At 34.6% G+C, this 19847-nt stretch overlaps 6 protein-coding genes, 1 non-coding gene and 2 pseudogenes across 10 annotated transcripts; 2 read left to right on the top strand and 7 right to left on the bottom strand.

Annotated features, from left to right (window-relative positions):
• Positions 1-105: 105 nt before the first annotated feature.
• On the bottom strand, positions 106-2871 carry lrx-1 (LRP X(cross)-hybridizing). Its single transcript, NM_073671.7, has 8 exons — positions 2692-2871; positions 2090-2194; positions 1723-2007; positions 1411-1540; positions 1085-1210; positions 903-1037; positions 740-856; positions 106-283 (listed from the first exon to the last, which is right to left on the bottom strand). Exons 1-8 carry the CDS (start codon positions 2776-2778, stop codon positions 162-164), a joined length of 1107 nt encoding a protein of 368 aa, NP_506072.2. The 5' UTR covers positions 2779-2871; the 3' UTR covers positions 106-161.
• A 277-nt stretch (positions 2872-3148) lies between these two features.
• On the bottom strand, positions 3149-4215 carry T04H1.5 (G patch domain-containing protein 11). The gene is made up of 3 exons (NM_073670.7): positions 4035-4215; positions 3429-3984; positions 3149-3345 (listed from the first exon to the last, which is right to left on the bottom strand). The coding sequence occupies exons 1-3, from the start codon at positions 4207-4209 to the stop codon at positions 3207-3209; spliced, it is 870 nt and encodes a 289-aa protein (NP_506071.1). The 5' UTR covers positions 4210-4215; the 3' UTR covers positions 3149-3206.
• Positions 4216-4309: 94 nt separating this feature from the next.
• Positions 4310-9910, bottom strand: rad-50 (the record flags this gene model as incomplete). 2 transcript variants are annotated; one of them, NM_001129527.4, is made up of 13 exons in its annotated part: positions 4323-4661; positions 4705-5017; positions 5073-5615; positions 5667-6346; positions 6404-7534; positions 7584-7834; positions 7882-8101; positions 8148-8429; positions 8484-8585; positions 8629-8709; positions 8757-8867; positions 8923-8971; positions 9900-9910. In NM_001129527.4, the coding sequence occupies 13 exons, from the start codon at positions 9908-9910 to the stop codon at positions 4497-4499; spliced, it is 3939 nt and encodes a 1312-aa protein (NP_001122999.1). In that variant the 3' UTR covers positions 4323-4496. The 2 variants fall into 2 exon arrangements, with proteins under 2 accessions (NP_506070.1, NP_001122999.1); NM_073669.9 differs by lacking the exon at positions 9900-9910 and having other exon boundaries at positions 4310-4661; positions 8923-8940.
• Positions 9911-10046: 136 nt separating this feature from the next.
• T04H1.11 lies at positions 10047-10196 on the bottom strand. The gene has a single exon (NR_069710.1). It is a non-coding gene; the product is annotated as an Unclassified non-coding RNA T04H1.11 (non-coding RNA).
• Positions 10197-10511: 315 nt separating this feature from the next.
• On the top strand, positions 10512-13585 carry slfl-5 (Tr-type G domain-containing protein). The gene is made up of 6 exons (NM_073668.5): positions 10512-10669; positions 10848-11247; positions 11296-11526; positions 12020-12775; positions 12841-12955; positions 13024-13585. The coding sequence occupies exons 1-6, from the start codon at positions 10608-10610 to the stop codon at positions 13224-13226; spliced, it is 1767 nt and encodes a 588-aa protein (NP_506069.1). The 5' UTR covers positions 10512-10607; the 3' UTR covers positions 13227-13585.
• Positions 10526-10555, top strand: T04H1.13 (uncharacterized protein; the record flags this gene model as incomplete). Its single annotated transcript, NM_001361771.1, has 1 exon — positions 10526-10555. The coding sequence occupies one exon, from the start codon at positions 10526-10528 to the stop codon at positions 10553-10555; it is 30 nt and encodes a 9-aa protein (NP_001348776.1).
• A 25-nt stretch (positions 13586-13610) lies between the features above and the next one.
• On the bottom strand, positions 13611-14130 carry ttr-22 (Transthyretin-like family protein). The gene is made up of 2 exons (NM_073667.3): positions 13958-14130; positions 13611-13909 (listed from the first exon to the last, which is right to left on the bottom strand). Exons 1-2 carry the CDS (start codon positions 14124-14126, stop codon positions 13644-13646), a joined length of 435 nt encoding a protein of 144 aa, NP_506068.1. The 5' UTR covers positions 14127-14130; the 3' UTR covers positions 13611-13643.
• A 1109-nt stretch (positions 14131-15239) lies between these two features.
• On the bottom strand, positions 15240-16618 carry srw-80 (annotated as a pseudogene). The gene is made up of 4 exons: positions 16102-16618; positions 15942-16050; positions 15546-15655; positions 15240-15495 (listed from the first exon to the last, which is right to left on the bottom strand). Coding segments are annotated over exons 1-4 (992 nt in total).
• Positions 16619-16956: 338 nt separating this feature from the next.
• tag-348 lies at positions 16957-18661 on the bottom strand (annotated as a pseudogene). Its single transcript has 7 exons — positions 18512-18661; positions 18349-18470; positions 18048-18297; positions 17755-17934; positions 17352-17713; positions 17100-17308; positions 16957-17052 (listed from the first exon to the last, which is right to left on the bottom strand). Coding segments are annotated over exons 1-7 (1369 nt in total).
• Positions 18662-19847: the final 1186 nt, after the last annotated feature.

Below are 19847 nucleotides of genomic sequence, written 5' to 3'. Positions count from 1 at the left end.
GAAAAATAACCAGTCCCCACCCTTTTCGACCTCTTTTCCGTCAAATTTTCAAAGCGAAACTAATCGTTTTGTCAAATAATTTGAAAGAATATTTCAAGAAGCAATGACATTCATGTATTTATTTATAAATTAAGGGAAATCGACAAGAAGTTCAGCAGTATCTAGTAACAATATTTTTCATCAGATCCATCAGCACAATCTGTTTCTCCATTACACCATTGTAGACGTGTCACTGATTGTTTTTGATTCTCGCAGAGCAAATATTTTTGGCGTCCTTCTTGTTCTGAAATAACAAGTGTAGTATTCGTCAGTGTTTATTTGGACACTTGGCTAAAAATACTTTTTTTCCTATGTTTTTGTCTCGAACAAGAAAAAGTTCGCACATTGAAGTTGTGCCAAAATGTGTGGTTATAGTTAAGAAAGACATTCCAAATTGTATGTATTTCTATTAATGTTGCACTCCCAATGTTAGACTTTGACAATTAAATATCTCAGTTGTCTTTTCTCCTATTTAAAAATTGTCATTTGACAATTTTTTGAAAACTTTTTTCTATCGTTTGCAGTCAATTATTTATTGAAAAATATGTTCAATATCTTTAAATTGAACCGAGGTATAACCTTTTAAAGTGAAATAGTAGGATGCGATATTATTAGAGGAAGTACTGTACATTATTTCGCCACTTATAACTTTCCAGAGGTGTTTTCCGGGTGAGAAGAAGGGAGGCAGAAAAAAACTTACTACAATTCATTTCATCTTCTCCATTTAAACAATCTTTCTTTCCATCACAATGCATATCTAAATCCACACATGAAACACCTCCACGCGATGTTCCACAGACGAACTTTCCAATACAAGCTTTAATTACTTTGTTATAAAGTACATTTTAAAAAGTAAAAATTACTTGTATTTTTACTGCATCCAATTTCATCAAGATTCGATCCATCTTCACAATCATCAGCCACACCGTCACATCTTTTGTTTGCAGGAATACAATGTTCACTCTTCACACATGCAAACTCATCACGTGCACACGATGCTAAAGGTTTTCAATTTAATTGGCAATTGTTGTAATGAGTAACTTACGACAATTGTTCTCATCTTCCCCATCGGCACAGTCTGGGTGACCATCACAACGTTTGCTCACATGGATACAGGATTGAGGCATTGCACAACAAGCAAACTCATTTTCAGTACAGGTGTCTTTGATTGCTGCAATATCAAACACTATTTTATATTGGAGCTTTTTGTAAATAAATATATTTTATAGATTTCGAGAAAAAATCGATGAAATAATTAAGTTTCCATAAAATCAAAATCAGAAAATTGCAGATTTACAAACTTTCAAGCGCACCTCATGGTGCATCAACGCCATATGAAATTTTATACATACTCTTAATTGAATGACTTACTACAGTGCATGACATGATCGTATTCTGGACAGAATTTAATAGCATTCTTGTGATTACAATTTTCAGTAGACTTATCAAATGCTTGATCTTCGGACATACACGCCAGAGGAAAAGTCTGGCCAATTGAACACTGAAAATATGAAAGAAGTTCGGAATTTCAGAAATCTATTGACTGTAGAAATATAAATATTGATAGCATACAAATAAAAATAGCTTATTTCGTGCATACAATAAAGATAAGTTTCAATACTTTAAATTATACATTTGTTCAACTATTTCTGTATTTCAGAAAAATAATTTCCAAAAAATTACCTGGAAGAAAACATGAGAGCATGAAGTGTTGTATACAAAATAATCAATCCTTTCTAATCCATATTGTGCTAGTACATCATCTGGGAATTCTCGTTTATCACAATAGTTAATTGCATAGCTGTTGTCTGGTTTTTCTGGAGCTTGAGTTTGAGGCATTGGTGGTGGGATTGTACCAGGTTCAACGATTCCAGATCCACCAAGTGGAAATACAGGGTTCACAACTTTAAATTGAGGTTCTTCAGTTTCATAAATGTCTACACTATCCACATCTGGTTCGACTACATCCTAAATATTGTTTCTTGATATTCTGGTAATGTAAACAAATATAGACCTATCCTCGGCCCTGGCCCAAGCCTTTATAACTTACAATATTTGGATATGGCTGCTGAACAGTATGAATGCTTGATTGAGGATTTGGAACGTAGCCTCCAGAACCAGACGAAGCACTAGGTTGTACATATGGATAAGGCTGCTGGAAAATATTTATACAATTCACTAAAGAAAAACGATTGTTTTGATTTTTTTCAAAATTAAGTTTTTAAATCGTCTGTGAATCCAATTGGAATCTTTATGTTGCCTAAAACCATAATGATTTTTTGTGCGATTTTTTGTCAAAATTAGGTCTCGATACGACAGAAATATTTTAAATACGGTGATTTTAAATAGTACTGTAGTGCGACTCATTTCACAATTTTTTCGATTTTACATAAATATTTTCCTTGTAGCTCATACCGATTTATATGTAAATACGAAACAAATAGTTAGAAATAAAGCATTAAAATCGGAACGAACGAGGAAAAATTGAAAAAAAAACTTGAACTTGAACTACAGTACTCCTTATAGGTGCAAATCCCTTGGCGAGCCCTTCATTTGAACAATATCTTGGTCGTGGTGAGACCCTAAGCATTAGAAACTTTGAGAAAGAGAAATAAGAACAAATGCTACAAATTTTTGAACAGTTCACTGTACCTGCTGAGTTGCTGTGCCATATAGATCCTGTGGAAGAACCGGTTGAACGGCTAGAAGAATGAAAAATATGGACGTTAACCATGCCATGATTTGCAAAATGATTGGCAATCAAATTTACCGGAACAGATCGAGAGAATGGATGAGCAGATGATAAAGATGGTGGAACTTGATGTTGCTGCCCACTGAAGACTGTAGCTGAAGAAGCACAAGTGTCGTGTGTGCACTGGACTTTCTTCTTTTTCAATTGTTTGTGTTCTTTTCTATCGCTAAAGAAGCTTTTCGCGCTGTTGGGGGCTACTGGTGGTGCGCGGCAACTGATCGCCACTTCAAGCTGACTGACTAGTGGTCACTTGTCACTTGATACGTTCCCACCTTGAGAAACAACACAGGAGCAGACAATAATGAAGCAAAAAAGCAAAAAAAAAAAGTGACACGATGTTAGGACACGAACTTGGTTATAAAAAAGGATTCATAGTATATACATCAAGAATTGAGATTTTATGAAAATAATTAATCTATTCATCTTCTCCATGATGTGCTCGACGAGTGCTCCCAGGACAATGTTCGATCATATCTTCTGGCGAGGAAAAGTTGGCTCCGCACCAAATACAATAGAAGTGACCATCTCGAAGATAATTGTTGATAGTGGAAAGTCTGAAATAAACGCATATTTAATACTATTGTCGGTTTGGATAAATAACGCTCATTGAAACCTTATCTACAAAACAAAAACTTACGCTTCTTCTAAAATTTCCGTTGACATTGTGAAATCATAATTCGGATCTTCTGGAGCTGCTAAACCATTTGAGTACTTATATTCTTCATCTTCTTTTTCAACTTTTTTATGGTAAGATGTAGTTTCCTCTTGAGCAACTTTATAACTTCTCCAAAACCACGAAACACTGGGAACTTTTTTTCCAATTCGATGATCCAACTCTTCGCACACCTTTCGACAAGATCTGATGTCTTTGACTAATTGCTTTGAGTTGGCATCAAGCTTCCGCCGTTTGGAATAGTCATCGATCAGCTCTTCATGCTTTGCCGCTTGTTCTTTCATTTTTTGCATTACAGCCTCAACTCGTTCATTGCGTTCTTGAACTGCTTCAACCTCGTGCCCAAGTCCCTTCCTATTAGCCTTGATATCGACACCAATTGGTTCCGTAATTCGAATTTCGTCTTCTCTTTGCTTTCCCAATGTCATACCAGGTTTGAATCCCATTTTTGCCATCAATGCAAATCCTTTCGATTCGTGGCTAATCGGTTTTGCGAGCGCCTCGTCGCGACGTTCTTTTTCTGAAATTTATTTGGTAAACTACAAAAATAATATACTACGATTTACAAACCTCGCTCAGCATGACTAGTTGGCCTTTTTGGTTTAAACGTGTCTCTGGACTCTTCAAATCTTGAATTTATTTGTAGTTCTCGCTTGTGAGCTCTAGATTTTGCAATTCCAACTGGTTGTTCACTAACTCCTTGGAGAATTTCAGCAGACATGTAGTCATCCTCATCGTCAGACATTCTGATCTTGAATCGAAATTTTTTATGAATAAGGTTAGCTTTTAACAAGAAGAAAGAAACAAAAGCGTAGCAAAAAACGCATTAGAATATTGAAACAGTTAGAAAATATTTTTCATTTCACATCGGCCGATGCATCGGGTTCATCTCGTAAAATATAAAACATGAGGTAACAACATTTGGAAACTCGGGAATGATCTGACAAAGCATAAAACATAATTAAAAGGTGAGCGAATCAATTTTGAGACCGTAAAATATTATTTGTACTATTGAGATTCTTCAATACCATTCTAGAACCGTCTCTTCGTATTAACTCTTTTCACTGTTCCATCTGGATAACGTTTCGAAAGGAAACTTATTCCGTGCTCGTCCTTCCCCAAACAATAAATATACTCTGGACGACAACTGATTGTGATCCTGTTGACGAGTCGCTCATCGTGAGTGATTACTACCATCTATAAGTTTGATTATTAGTTTTGATAGCTCATTATCCCATACCTGCATATCTCTTCCTCTCAACTTTCCATTTTCATCGAATCCGCGTCTTTCAGCAATTATATCTGCCAAAACGATAGCCATTCCTTCCACTTTGCTCTCATCCAAATTTGTTGTTGGTTCATCCAACGCAATCATCGAGCATGAACCACCGAATACTTCTGCGAGTGCAATGCGAATAAGCAACGAAGCAAGCATTTTTTGACCAGCACTGCAGCGTCCACGCATCTCAACTTCGGTGCCAGTTTCATGAACCATCATAACATTGTATTCGTATGCGACTTTCTTTGAAGAAGTCTCAGAAGTAGCATCTGATCTGGAAAAGAAACATTATACCGGTAAACAATTGTAGAATAGTAGTGAAAAAATACCTAATCCTGATTGTAGTAATATCCGTGGAATTATATACTTTTCTCCATAGATCATCAATGATTCCATTGACCCTGCCCATTTTTTCAGAATGAAATTGGATGAGTGAAGCATCAAGACAATTTCTATACTTCGTTAAATCAGAGATAGATTCTTTAGTAATTGCCAGTTCTATGATAGCATCACGATAATTCGATTCAGCATTCTGACACTCTTTCGTTGACAATTTTGCTTCCGCAATTTTTTTTTGCTTCTCGTACTCTTGCATCTGAGTGTATATTTTCACTTCTTCGTTTCCAATCAAGCGAAGTTCATTTTGAAGTTTGTTATAAGCTTGTTTTTGTTCAGTTATGCGATCTTCATTTATTTGTCCATCGAATGTGGCCAATGTTCTTTTCAACTCTTTTATCTTATTTTCGATAATCATTCGAGTAAGTTGATCTTTTAGAATTGACTCGCGTTGATGTGAACTATCGAACGAACGGAGATCTTCTTCGAAACGTTTTTGGCGTTGCTGATTTTCTTCTAAGCTGGCATTCAGAGTTCTGAAAATATATTTTGATACAAAATACTATAGTAGTTTAAAAATTACTAACGCAATATTATTTTCCTTATCCATGAGTTGTCTTTCGCACAGACCGCCTTCCTGGACTTTTTTAAACAGCGATTTCCGATGGAAAATTTTTTGATCCAACTCCTTTTTCATCATCTGCACTTCCATTTCAGCTTTTTTCTTCTCTTCTTCTTTACTGGAAACATTTCTTGTGAGATCATCTTTCTTGAACTGAGCATCCGGAAGATCTTCATTTCTTTTTTGCGAGATTGCCGTAATACACTCTTGAATCTCTTTTATCTTAGTTTCCAATTGTTCTGCGAAAGCACCAGCCTGTGCAGCAGCTTCTCCCAAAGAAACTCGGTGAGTTCCGAGCTCATTCAGTTTTGATTGAAGTTTATTTCTTTCCTCAGAACACTTCTGAAGTTCTTCTCCTTCTTGAACAATCTTACGATATTCTTCATCTTTGTCTTCAACTTTCTTCCGAAGTTCGGTGTAGCTGAGGCCATCCGAAGAATCAGATTCAGAAACAAGTTGCTCATATCTCTTTTCGTTCTCTTCTGTTTGTTCATAGAGTTGTTGAATTACACCAACATCTGTTTGCAAATCTTCAGCTAATTTGAGTTTAGCATTCACGGTTTCCAGTTGTTTTTCGTTTTTAGAAAGATTCGATTTCTCTTCCGCCATTTCAGTAGACAGCTTTCTGTTTTTCTCTCGAACTTCCTGTAATAAATCTTTATAGTTTCTAAATTAATCGATTTTATTTTTAAGATAACCTACCTTTAGTTCTTTTACTATTCTCTGCAGTTCGTTTGCTTGTCCTTCTGCTTTCACAATAATTATTTCTTCTTTTTCCAATTTCGAAACTAATTTCTCCAATTCTTCCTGTTCAGTGGGAAAACTAAGTGTCATATTTTCAAGCTTCTTTGAGAATTCATTTATTTCTTTCTTTGTCTTGAAGTCACGATCACAAAGTGGACAGCAACCACTGCTTTTGCTTTCTTCGATATAAGAATCGTAGAGATTTGATTTTGCACTGAGAGGCGCTAAATCTTTTCGGGCTTTCTTCAGACGCTTTCGAAGATTTTCCAATTTCTCGGAGACTTCTTCAGCTTCACACGAACAAGCTTCGAAAATGTTTTCACTCAACTTCAATTCCTGTGCTGTTAGACTTTCCTCTTGCTTCCTGTACTGATGTTGCATGGTTTCAAGCTTTTGGACGTTTAATTGAACATCTCGAAGATCTTCTTCCATGATTTTCTTATCATTCCTCAATTTGTGGAAAGTCTTCGATAGAATTGGAGTCCATGGAAAATCGGGAGCCTGTCCAATCAATCCTTGCCAATTGTTATCATATATCCTTTGATATGCAGTCATCTTTTTTCGAGCAATAGACAGAGTTTGTTTCAAGGATTCTTTTTCTCTGTCTTTCTCAGCATTCTTTTCAGCCTCGGCGCACTTCTTTTTCAGAATGTCCAATTGTTTTAGGTATTTCTCTCGCTTGAGTTTGCATTCTGTCAGTGCATTCTCGTCGAGTAATGGAAGGTCAGCAAGACTTTTTCTCAGAGCTTCTTCTTTTTTCAGAAGATCCTTCATGCCTGCAGTGGCATTCTGTCCTTGTTTGATTTTGAATTTCAGCTGTTCTACTTCTTTCTCCAGTTTGACTTTTTCGTTTTGAAGAGTTTTCATTTCTACTTCAATTTTTGTAGCTGCTTCTTGTGCTGTTCGCAGATTGGATTGAAGTTCGGCACAGTTCTTTGCAATCATTCGTGCTTTATCAGACATTCCTCGAATTTTCAATGTGATAGCGTTATCAATTTCAATGTCAATATCCGCATCGTGTTCAAGATCGAGTTCGGAACGAAGTTGATTTTCTAGTCGTTCCAGGTCATACTTCAGTGATTGGCAGTGCTAAATAATTTCAATAAGGAAAGTTTAGAAATTTTAAGAAAAAACTCACAATAACTTCAGCTTTTAAACTTGAAATTCTGTTCTCGAATTCAGTTTTCTTTTGCGACAACTCCTGTCGTTCCTGATTATTTTTACCAATTTTTTTCTGGATTCTGGCCCGTTCTTCACCATAGCTGCGTCCTTCAGAACCACGGAATTCTTCAATTTCTCTCTTCAACTCTTCTTCAGTTCCAAAATAGGGCTCCACACGAATGAGAGAAAGCTGTTTCTTCAAGTTTTGCCTCTCCAATTCAGTTTTCTCTAAAATTAGAAAAACATAAACGTAACTCTTTTAAAACTTTGCTTACTGAACGAAGTTAATGTGTCCTCGAGTTCGTGAATAGACGTTCTCATCTCTTCTATCTTCTTCTGTCCATTGGCTTTTCGTTCTTTCAGCTCATCAGTTTCCTCTTTCCGTTTCGATATTTTTCTCTCACATTCTTCTTGGTTTTGTCTAGCGACCAGTTTATCCCTAACATGAGTCTCGTAGAGTTGTTTAGACATCTCGTGGGTTTGCATTTCTTTCTTCTGAAAATTCAAAAATACAATCCAAATATACTTTTAATAAACTCACAAAATCCAGCACAATTTTTTTCATTCGTTCCTGTGCTTTCACAAATTTTGTCAGTTGGAAGATGTCATCAAAACGTTTTTTCAGTTCTTTTGGTTCACTGAGTGGCCAAGTCGAATCTTCTTGATGACAGAAAATTACATATTTGAAAACTGCTCTCGGGACGCCTAAATGTTTTAAAAGTGCAGTGTTGAAGTCGCAAACTTTGCTGCTCAGAGTATTGACTGTGCCATCAGGATATTTTATAGCTAATGTGTGTTCTTCTGCTAGTGCTGCAGCTTTCGTCTGAAATTGAAGCGTATATTTAGAATAATATTTTCAAAAAATAGTTCCACAAACTCCTGATGTCACAACAAGTCTCCGTACAGCTGTACACTCTCGTCCTTTGACATCAATGAATTCGAGAGTAACTGAGGCATCAACACGAGTTTTGCGTGCTACCTGAAATGATGCGTTGATTACTATTTTCAAAGTTTAAAATTACATCTGTGCTGTGAATAAAGTTCTGTTTCTTCTGTGTAGGCATTTGTCCGGTGGTTACAAAGTTGAGTGCCTCGATGGTGGTCTGAAATTTAAAAAAAAGTTATGATGCTCTAATCATATTGATCTTACCGTTTTTCCTGTTCCATTTGGTCCACTGATTAGTGTGCACGGAGAGAGGAAATCAATTTTGTGAACATCGTGGTCCTCATCACCGACACTTCGAATTCCTCTGATGTGTAGCTGAAATTTTCATAAATTTAGTATTTTCAGAGTAAAAATAAATTTGCAGACTTACGCGTAAAAATTTCGCCATAAGCAATTCCCAGGCTTCGATAAGCAAATATCTGAAACATTCTCATTTGCAAATAGGTTTATTCAAAGAAAAATGTTGCGAAATTAAATTAATATATTGATTCCGTTGGAAACTCTGGAAAAAGGACTAAGTAAAGTGAAATTCCTGAGTATTTTCAATTAATTCCTGTGTAAAGTGGGCCTTCTGCGTATTTTTAATTAATTTTTGCGTAAAGTTAAACTCTTGCATGAAGTAAAAAAACAGAAAAAAAACAATTTCGAAAACTGACAAAAAAACAGTTTCCGATTCAAAAATAGAGCGCAAAAACAAAATACGATGCTCCGAAGTTCCGCAAGCGCGTGTTGTTTAACCGAAAGAAGATTTCGATTTTTTCTTTTCCCTCTGCTTTTGATTTTGAGCTTCATATTAATTTCTTCATTCTGAAAATCACGAAAACTCGGTAAAAGCTTCCTGTTTATTTTAATTTTTGGCAATCATGAAATTTTTTTTCAAATTCTCACATGGTTAAAAAACATCAGTCAAACGATTGATAAGATATTTTCCGAACAACTGATAAACTCGTATTCTAGAAATCGTACAAACGGTTTTATTGTTGTTTATTTTGAACTGAACGTTTTTGTCTAAGGAAATGCATCATATTGCGTCACATCGAATGTTGTTCTTAAGAGTAAGGAAATATTTCGCAATTTTCTGCAACATTCTTTAACGGCTGTGTTCGGTCATTTTACTTGTATTTAGGGCTACTAACAGCCCCACTTGTATTATTATTATGATTTTACCTTTCGTTCCAGAAGGCTGAAATTTTAGAAATTCTGAGTAAGACTAACTTTTATGTTTTATTCCAATATATTTACTGTTTAAAAGTATCCTCCATTGTCACCTGGTATTTAGAATGATTATTAACCTGTCGAATGCACCTTCAAAGATCTCAATGCCCACCTACGTGTGAAAACACTTACTTCCTTCTCATTTCCGTCCGATCGTAATCAAAAAGAAACAGGTTTTCCTCTCTCTCATCATCTGTCTTCCAAGCTTCAACTTCAACCTTCCTTCAGTATCTTCTTATTCTTCCAGCTGTCCACTGCCAATCAGTAGGTTCATATTCCCGTAAAAAATCGCCATTTTGTCTGGTTTCTTTTGATTTGAACGCTTCTTTTCATCTCATTCCTCTCTTATTCTCTCATGTATTTGCTCAATCATTCAGCATGCTCACTGTGAAGCTTGTGTGTGCATAATTTCTTTTCATAGAATCGAGCGACGTGGAAATCGATATTTCTCACTGTTCCTTTTTTCAATATTGACAAATTTCCAGTTCAAAAGTCAACTTAACTTGTTGTTATGTTCCTCTCCGATTTTTTCTGTCTTATTTTCTTCTTTCGAAAACAACAGCGGCTCCCCTTTCCCACTTTTTTCTCTTCATACGTCAATTCTCTAAGTTCTCATATTTCTCTACAATCTCTACATGTTGACCGAACCAGTTAACAACTGACTTTTCAAAACCTCTCGAAACACGACATTTTTTTCTCAAGTACCCGAACCTCTCTCCCTATGATTAAAATTTGATGTTCCAGAATCGGAGAATCGAATGATAGATCGAATACGGCGTGAGCAGTAGTTATCCAACTGATTATCTCATTTCATAAAATAATAAACAACTCAATCTCACTATGGATTTTATGATTTCACATTTCTGCGATGAGCAGAATCATCAGCCACTTTACAAAACTAGGTGAGTACGATAAATATTGTGTGGTTAACATTTGAAAATTTTATTTCTAAAATCAAAATTCATTTATTTAAATTCCTTATAAAAAATAAATCAATTCTAAAACATTGATATAAAATCAATTCAATTTATTTAATGTCGCCAAATCATTTAAGGTAGTATATTATATTATTTTTTACAGACGACAATCAATATCGGACTCTAAAAATGGACCAACACTTCTCAGCTCTTCACTGCCAACTAACGATGAATGTTCCGACTCCGACACCGAAAACCGATTGCCACCTGAAACGGAGCTTGGAAATATTGAGTACAAAGCAAAATTAGTAAATCCAACGACATCTCGTATACAACATCTGATCACTCAAATGAAATGGCGTCTTCGTGAGGGTCAAGGAGAGGCTATTTATGAAATTGGCGTTGAGGATGGTGGAATAATGTCTGGATTAACAGACGAGGAACTGAATGATTCACTTCGGACCTTGAGAACGATGGCCCAAGCTCTTGGGGCGAGTATGGTTATTTTGACCGAGAAAGACGTTACTGTTAAGGGATCAAATTCACGGAGAACTGTAGTCGAGGTAATTATTATTGAGTCATATTTTATCTAAATGAAATTATTTTTCTAGGTACTTGTCCGAAAGGTTCCTGAAAGCCAGCAATTCATCGAAGTTCGTCTTGCTGTCGTTGGAGGATGCGATGTCGGAAAATCAACACTGTGTGGAGTGTTAACACAGGGTTGTCTGGACGACGGAAACGGAAAAGCAAGAATTGGAATATTCAGATTTCCACACGAAGTGCGAACAGGAAAAACCAGTTCTGTCTGTAATGATGTCATTGGCTTCGATAATCGTGGAAAGGTTAGAAATTTTTCGAAACATTCAGAATGGGTTAAAATATGCTTGAAAATATTTAAAAAAAAAAACAGTAAACTGATTAAATTGTAGATAATTTCTTTATTGAAAATTTTAAAGTTGGATCCTATTTATTAGGGTTTTTGATTTAAATAATTAAAAAAATGGACGGTAATACCGAATATAATTGTTTCAAAAAATCATAAAATTTTTATAATTTTTTCAATTTTGCAAAAATAAAAAAATAAAAATCTGTTTTTGAATTCCCGCCCAATTATCAAAAATAAAAATTTAAAAAGTTAGAAAGATTTTATAACTTTTAAAATCAATTAAAATCGATTATTACGGTCAATTTTTTTTTCATTCAAAACAAAATTTCAAAATGATTCTACTCCACTTTTGAATACAAAAACAATGAATTTAGAAAAATTTTATTTGAAAAACTTAAATTCGATTTTTTTAAATTTATTTATAAATATCTAATTTTTACTTTTTTCAGCTAGTCAATTATGCACAAAATAGTCTCGAAGAAATGGTGGAGAAGTCTTCAAAACTTGTAACACTTATCGATCTGGCTGGAGACGCAAAATATCAGAAAACGACAATTCATGGATTAACCGGATACACTCCTCATTTCGCTTGCCTTGTTGTAGCCGCCGATCGAGGAATCACGTGGGCCACTCGTGAACATCTTGGATTAATTGCCGCTTTAAACATTCCAATGTTTGTACTGATCACAAAAATGGATCTAGTCGATCGACAAGGACTTAAGAAAATCATCAAAGATGTTTCCAATCTTGTTGCGAAAGCAGGGATGACAGCTCGCGAGAAAAGAGTGAAAACTAAAAGAGACGCAGTGAAGGCGGCACAAGAACTCTGCGTTGGTAGTATCGTACCAGTTCTTGCTGTTAGTTCAGTGAGCGGAGAAGGTTTTCGTTGTCTCAGAACACTTCTCAATTGCCTTTCTACAGCTGGAACTGCAGAGTCACGTATTCAACTAGTTGGACTCCCAGCCTTTTTCACAATCGAGGAACTATATAATGTGCCTCATGTTGGACAAGTAGTTGGAGGAATGCTATCTGAAGGACAATTGCATGAAGGAGCAGATGTTCTTGTTGGACCCATGAAAGATGGAACTTTTGAAAAAATTACTGTCGGGTCGATTCGAAGAAGCCGGCAAGCCGTAGGATGTGTTAATCCTGGTGAAGCTGCATCGATATCCTTGAATCTTCCAGACGGTGTCAGTCTAAGAAGGGTAAGTATTTTTTTCCACAGAAAAATCATTCGAAATGTGAAACATATTGATTATTTTCATTAAAGGGAATGGTTCTTGCTGAAATCGATCATCAACCACCAGTTTGTTACGAATTCACTGCCAATCTTTTACTGCTGTGTCACTCGACGAAATACATATGCGAAGGATTTCAAGCCACAGGTGAGTACTTTTTCTCATTTCAACTTTCAGTTTTGATTTTTTCTGAAATAATTTATGAACTTTTTCAGTGTTTATCGGAAGTGTCTGTACAACTGCCATTATTACTCACATCGACGATGCAGACTGCATCCGTCCAGGAAAATGGGCTGTAGTTAAAATGTGTTTCGCCTATCAACCAGAAGTCATTCGTGAAGGATCACCAATTATTCTTCGTCAAGGAAAAACCAAAGGAATGGGAGAAGTATTAAAAGTATTTCCGTGCACCCAATGATAATTGTTAGTCTGAAAATCTCTAAATTTTACTGCCACCCCCCCCCCCCCCTCCCAATTATCTTGTATATTTTGTGTAGACCTCTTTTTTGTAGTCTTTTTTCACTCTCTCTCTCTTTGCCCTCTCCTCCTAGGTACCCGTGTGTTTACATTTTGCTCCGGGTTGATAATAGTTGTACATAGTTGAAATTGTACAATTCTGAATATTTGTTCACTAAGTGAACCTTTTTGTCTCCAAAAATACTCTAGATCCTCTTTTTTCTCTTCTTCCAGGTGCCCCCACTCATTCTATTCATTTTTTGTAGCATTTTTTGCGCTACTGCTTTTTTAGTTACAATTTTAAAAATGAACTGAATTCACTCTTCCTAGATGTCCCATTTCAATTATTCTAGAAACAAATTTATTAGGAAGTACACATTCAATGGATACAATCAGTGGTTTCTCCACTGAACTGATTAGCTAAGTTCAAAGTTCCAATATCATAATTATCAGTCGAGCTACTTCCAGATGCAACTGCATAATCAGGAATATTGATTGTCACTTTCTTTGAACATGGTCCATTGTAATTACAACTATGATATATATTCACTTTTGGATCCAATGTTAAAATATCTGTATATGTTCCAGAAACAGAAAATGTTCCATCAGATGAGGTGGTCGTCGAACCTAATTTCGAGTCATATACTGAAAAAATCAATTGTTTCAAAACAGTTCTTCCAAATAATAACTTACTCGTTCCATCGTCATACATCTTCACGAGAACTCCACTGGCTGGCTGTCCTTCACAAACCAATTTTCCCGTTACAGTAACACTTTGAGTGCTTCCGATAACATTGAGTAAAGCATCGGAGCAATGAATCAAAAAGAAAACAGAAAGAGCAATATATGTAATTGAAAACATTGTGAACACAAAATTCAGAGTGATTCTTGTAAGACATTTATATACTGTCTACAAGAAGTAAATAGAAACACAGTTCGAGTAAATATAGTCGTTACAAATTGTTACTTTGCTCACTGACTCAATAATTGTCACTTAAAATGAAATCATAGATCAACGACAAAGGATATAATTGGTTCTTTTTAGATAATTCTATTGTAAATATCAACTTTGTTCAACGACTAAAAGTCCATTTTAAATTTGGTGAAACGCCAATAGTAAAAACTTTTAAAATCACTATATGATGCTCACAACGGTAGAAATGACTCAGTTTTCACATTTCATAGTTTTGAAGGTTGACCAAAAAACTTTTAACTTGGATTACATTAAATTAATTTGTAATTGATTTGTAGGGTTTCGAACATACAAGAATGCTTAATGTGATAAAGTTTAAACTAACTTTAAGAACATACTGAAAATTACAAAAAGTGTGAAACATGCTAGTGATTAAAAAATAAATATTCAGTATTTTTGGTTCATTTGTATACTTGACGGAACTGACCACATGGTGTCAGAGTGTCCCATATCGGTACAATCTACAAAAAATTCTTAAATTTAGACGCAGACTTCTCAGCAGATTCCGCATGGTTGAGAGCATGTTTATGCTCGAGAAATTCCTGATTTCTCGTAGATCAACCCGTAATGGGACAGCCTGACACCACGTGACTGAATCTACCACACCTTTACACCAAGACTACTACGACAAAATACTATTAAGGAAAATATTTTTTGCTCAATAGTTTCCTGATCTGAAGCTATGTTTTTGACTTTGTCCACTGAATGCAAAATTATATTCTAGAAAATAGTTCAAATTAATTGAAGTGGATCTACGAACCTCTAAACTCTAGAAAAATAGGAAGGAGGAATTTATATCGTAAATTAGTGTATAAGGTAGAAAAAGTTCAGGACTCGAAAAAACATAATATTTTTGAATTGAATCGTAGTTGCAAATCACGTATATATTAGCAGACTATGGAAGAAATTGGGGTTTTATCAAAAAAACAAGATACAATTGAAAGCGATTCTACAAATGGTCCGGAATATAAAGTTATAATGCCCCAAATAAAAATCGAACCATCAATTCTCGATATGCAACGCTTTCATCACAGTTGATCTATAATTCCGTGACATTGAAAAATTGATTAAACAATGTGCAGCCGCATTGAAACAGAAAAATGTATCAACCCAAACATCGCCATACAAGAGAACCATGTGGAGAATTGTATTAAATTGTGGATTAATGAATATCCAGATAAATTCAAATGCACCACCAGGAAGACTTGAAATTGTGTAGAAGATTGTCATGCACATTATCATCCTTCCCGACCGATATCTTGAAATTGAATTTAATAGTTAAGTTAATAATCAAATCAGCTGGCATACCGTTCTATTGCATCTTGTCTACTGAGTGTCACTGATGCGAAGCGTGCAGATTTAATGATTTCAAACATTAAAAGTGCACCAAAAATTGGATAAACAATTGTGATGATCATCTGAAACCAAAAAATGAGTTTATGTTTTTGTATTAATAAATCTAGTAAAAATACTTCGAAGTTTGAAAAATAATCATTCAAACAATTCCAATACGATTCAAAAAAAAAAACGGAACTATTCTAAAATTGCGGGCAATAAAATTACATTAATTTTGAGTTGTTCCAAATTCTAATAATCTCAGATTTCCAATCGCATACTTGTCAGATCAAATTGCTACTCGGAAGTTTAGCTATATCCTAGAAAGCGTAAAGCAAAATCCAAAAAAAAATTTTAAAGTCTTCCTACCCGAAAACTCCCAGTTGTGTATCGATAATTGTCTATCGAAATAATAGGATGTTCTCCAATCTGGTGATCGTAAAACATATTAGTGAAGTTTTCTGGTACTCCCGTGCAACTGAAAGATAAACGTTACTTCAAGGTTCTTTGTAAAATGAATCTTTCTCACTTTTCATCCCATGGTGCACCAATCAAATCATATCCTGTATAATAGATACCAGAAGGAAGGGAACTGATCAGAATTACACCGACTACCAATAAATATCCAAATGAGTTACTTGACAAAGTCGGAGCATCACCAGAAAGTTTCATGAGAATAAATCGGATTAATGCTAAAAATAATCCCAAGGAAAAAGAAGATTTTTCAAAAGTATCCTTCAAAAAGTCTTTAACAAGAAAATAAATATTGACGTAATAAGAACTATTGAACACGCATGGATCAAGAAAATACCAATCTAGTTCAATTCTATCATTTAGTTTCCCAAATGCAAAAACAAGTCAGAAATTGCGATGCCAATTAATAAACAATTTGTACTTGATGTTCTTATTGAGCTTCTCGTTAAAATAAAAATATGTGGAATAGTCAAAACTAATGATATTATTGATAATATTAGTTGGGCTTTTAGAAAATAATCAGAGAGAAGAATAATTGAATACAATGTGTCTATGTCTAACTCATCGTTCATTTTTTTCAAATGAAAACCAAAGGAAAAGTGAGAGTTGGCAAAATTTGTTTTAGTGTTTTGTTTGAAAGTGAAAATGTTTTTACCATGAGCTTTATAAACAACTTTCTCGTGATACATATATCTCCCTAACAGCTATAATTACCAATTATAATTATATAGCAGCAATTTTATAGTTTGAGACAAAAAGTAAAGTTTCGGATTGTAAACTCCGCTTTCCAGATAACAATTTCAAAATTTAAGCTTCTGAAAAACTTATATTTGAATAAAATTGTGCTAAAAACGAGAAGTTTAGTTGTGAAAATATGTATGTACATTATTTATCAAAAGTATATTATTTTCTATAGTTTGCAACATTGTTCTGCATCATCCGCTTTTTTTGTGATTGTAAAATCAGCTGGTTTATCCGAGAAGAAAAAAAATGAGGTGAACGTTGCCTGAAATAATTTAAAAATTTATTATTTAGACTAAAATGTTCACCTACCACAAGCAATAGGCCTGAATTAATACAAAACGCAGTTGCCCATTGTGCCCGGCTATTCTCATCGTGAACTGTCAGAGCTACTAATGCTGGAACAAAGAATAATGCAATTGCTTTGCAAAATTGTATTGCAGCAATCACGACGTCCGCATACTGTAATGCCACGTATCTTGCACATTGATAATATCCACCACAGTTTGTAGACATCATACCTAAACATATACCATAGTTTTCAAAAATAATTTCAAAACGAACAGTTAACAGCTGTAACCAAGGTCATAGCCCACCAGCGATGAGCTTCATCAACAAATCCAACGATTCCAAATAGAATAGACACAATACCACATGATATAAAATTGAAAATTAGCATTTTAGTACGAGGACTAATAAATGTAACTTTATCACTAATATACGCAGCGAGTAATTTGAAAGGGATCTGTGCAAAATTGGTTATACTGATAATAAATCCAGTTTGTTCGATTGTAAATTTCAAAACTTGATTGAAATATATTGGAGAGTAGGTTATCAGAAGGATTGACATTGATAAATCCATGAAAGCATTGAACCAGCAACAAATTATTGCCGGATTCTTTATCATTGCAAAGTATGGTATTATTCTGAAGTTTCGGCTGGTTATACGTTTTTGATAAACTAATACCTTTTAGTTTCATAATGTTCAAGTGATTTTCCATCTTGAATATGTTCCAATTCTCGAGTCCCAACAAATCGATGAGTCGCTGGATTATCCGAATAAAAAAACCCATAAAATAAAACAGATAACACTAGCAATCGAGTGTACGTAAAATGAAGATTCCCATCCAAAAGATGTTGTGCAGAACTAAAATATGGGAAACTGAACAATTAGTGAATTAGTTCTTCCCACTTATGCTGCCTTTAGTAAGTAATAAAAATTCAAAACTTTAAATTTTATACTAATTCTAGTGAACCTACCCATCCCGTTAACGAATCCGTAATTGAGGTGGCAAACGGTGAGAATATCGTTAGAGCAGAGACGAAAAATGCGTTCTCGTCAAGCGGAGCCCATTTCATACAAATTATTCCAATAACTGCAAAGTCTGCTGCATAAGAAATTCCTTGAAAAAATCGAATGATTAAAAGTAGATAGAAGTTGGTTGAAGCCATTGTGGGAATTAATACAGTCGATATAAATGAGAGAATTCCAGCCGAGAGAAATGTGAACCTATTGGAATAATGTTAATATGTATTAGAAATTACTTCCAAAAATATTTACCTTGCTCCAAATTTAACATAGCACCAATTATATGGAACAGTTCCTAGTACAGTTCCAATTGCTACCGCCCATATTATTTCTGCTTTTTCATCACTCGAATAGTCATAAATATTGTATTCAGTCTGGAAATAGGCGTTAACTTTTTTTTGATTCAGTAACTTACTCCATTTGGAGATGTCCTAATACCAGATGAGTCATTCTTCATACAAATGAATGTAAAATTTATGACTGTATAGTTCGAAAATATACTCATTAGACAGAAAAATGCAACAAACATAATTAAAAATCGAAATATTGGAATATCTTTTACCATTGTAGGCAATCAGTCAAACCGAATAAAAAAATAAATTCTCAATTACTTCTCCATTCTGAACTATTTGAACTGTTTGATGAAAACCAATGAAACAAGTGATTATAGTCTCTGTTTTCGTTAATTTTGAATTTTGCTTGATAAGGCTGCAACAAAGATCAGGTTGACATATATTTTCAGTAATTTATTTTAACCTGTACTCTATCACTGCCGGCTATAATAAGTTCTTGAATAAAATAATTTTCCCGACAAAACATGAGTATTTCTTTCGAAAATAAAAGTGCAGGCTAATTAGAGATTATTCTGTAATTAACTGCATAATTTGTCACGTGCCATAGTTTTACATTCCACTACGTCATAGTTCTTAAAATACTAATCTCCTGAAAATAGAAGTAGGTGAAGAAAGTTTAATTATCAGTTCTAAAATGACAATTGATCTTTGGAATATGTTCTGAAACTACCGATCATTGAACAGATGCTATTTGAATGATATAGAATTGTATATTTGCAATTTCTGAAACGCGTTCTTAAAGGCACACAGATTAATTCAAAAGGGTCTGGCCGCAAAAAGGTTTATGGTGGCCGATTTTGAGTTTTGTGTGTGATTGCTTTTTCACAATCAGTGTTTTCAGGATTATGTGATGAACTAGATCTTCAAGTTTCGTTACATTTCATATGTTTTCGGAACTCACGAAGTACATATTGGGTATTGTGCTCAAAAAATTCAGCAATCAGCTTCGCTCCGCTGACTTTAGAACCCAAAAAAATAGTATGGCCAAACTGACTGTGTTACGATCATTTCAATTTTTCAATACATATTTAAGATTTCTAAGAGTAAGAAGGTCAAAAACTGTTCTGGAATACATATATATTTTTCAGGTTACAATTAGTCAAAAAGTGCACTGAAATATACGTTTTAATTTCACGAATAACCCAATTAGTTCAATGTATTTTTGGTCAACCAACGTTAAAGTTTGGCTTCCAACCAATTATCATTTCTGATCAACCACAATGTTTTTTCTTTATCTGCAAGTTAATTTTTTATTTTTATCCAGATGTTTGGCATATTTTTCAATTCTTCACTAGCGCCCACTTCTTGCACTTCCGGCGCCCTGAATCTAATGCATCTGTTGCAAGAATTGAAAGACCAATCAACACATTGTTTTCTTCACGAGATACTGAAGAAAAT

Source organism: Caenorhabditis elegans, chromosome V, assembly GCF_000002985.6.
Source record: "Caenorhabditis elegans chromosome V".
Classification (NCBI taxonomy): domain Eukaryota; kingdom Metazoa; phylum Nematoda; class Chromadorea; order Rhabditida; family Rhabditidae; genus Caenorhabditis; species Caenorhabditis elegans.
Note: the sequence above shows the minus strand (reverse complement) of the source record. Positions and strands in the feature narration are given on the sequence as shown.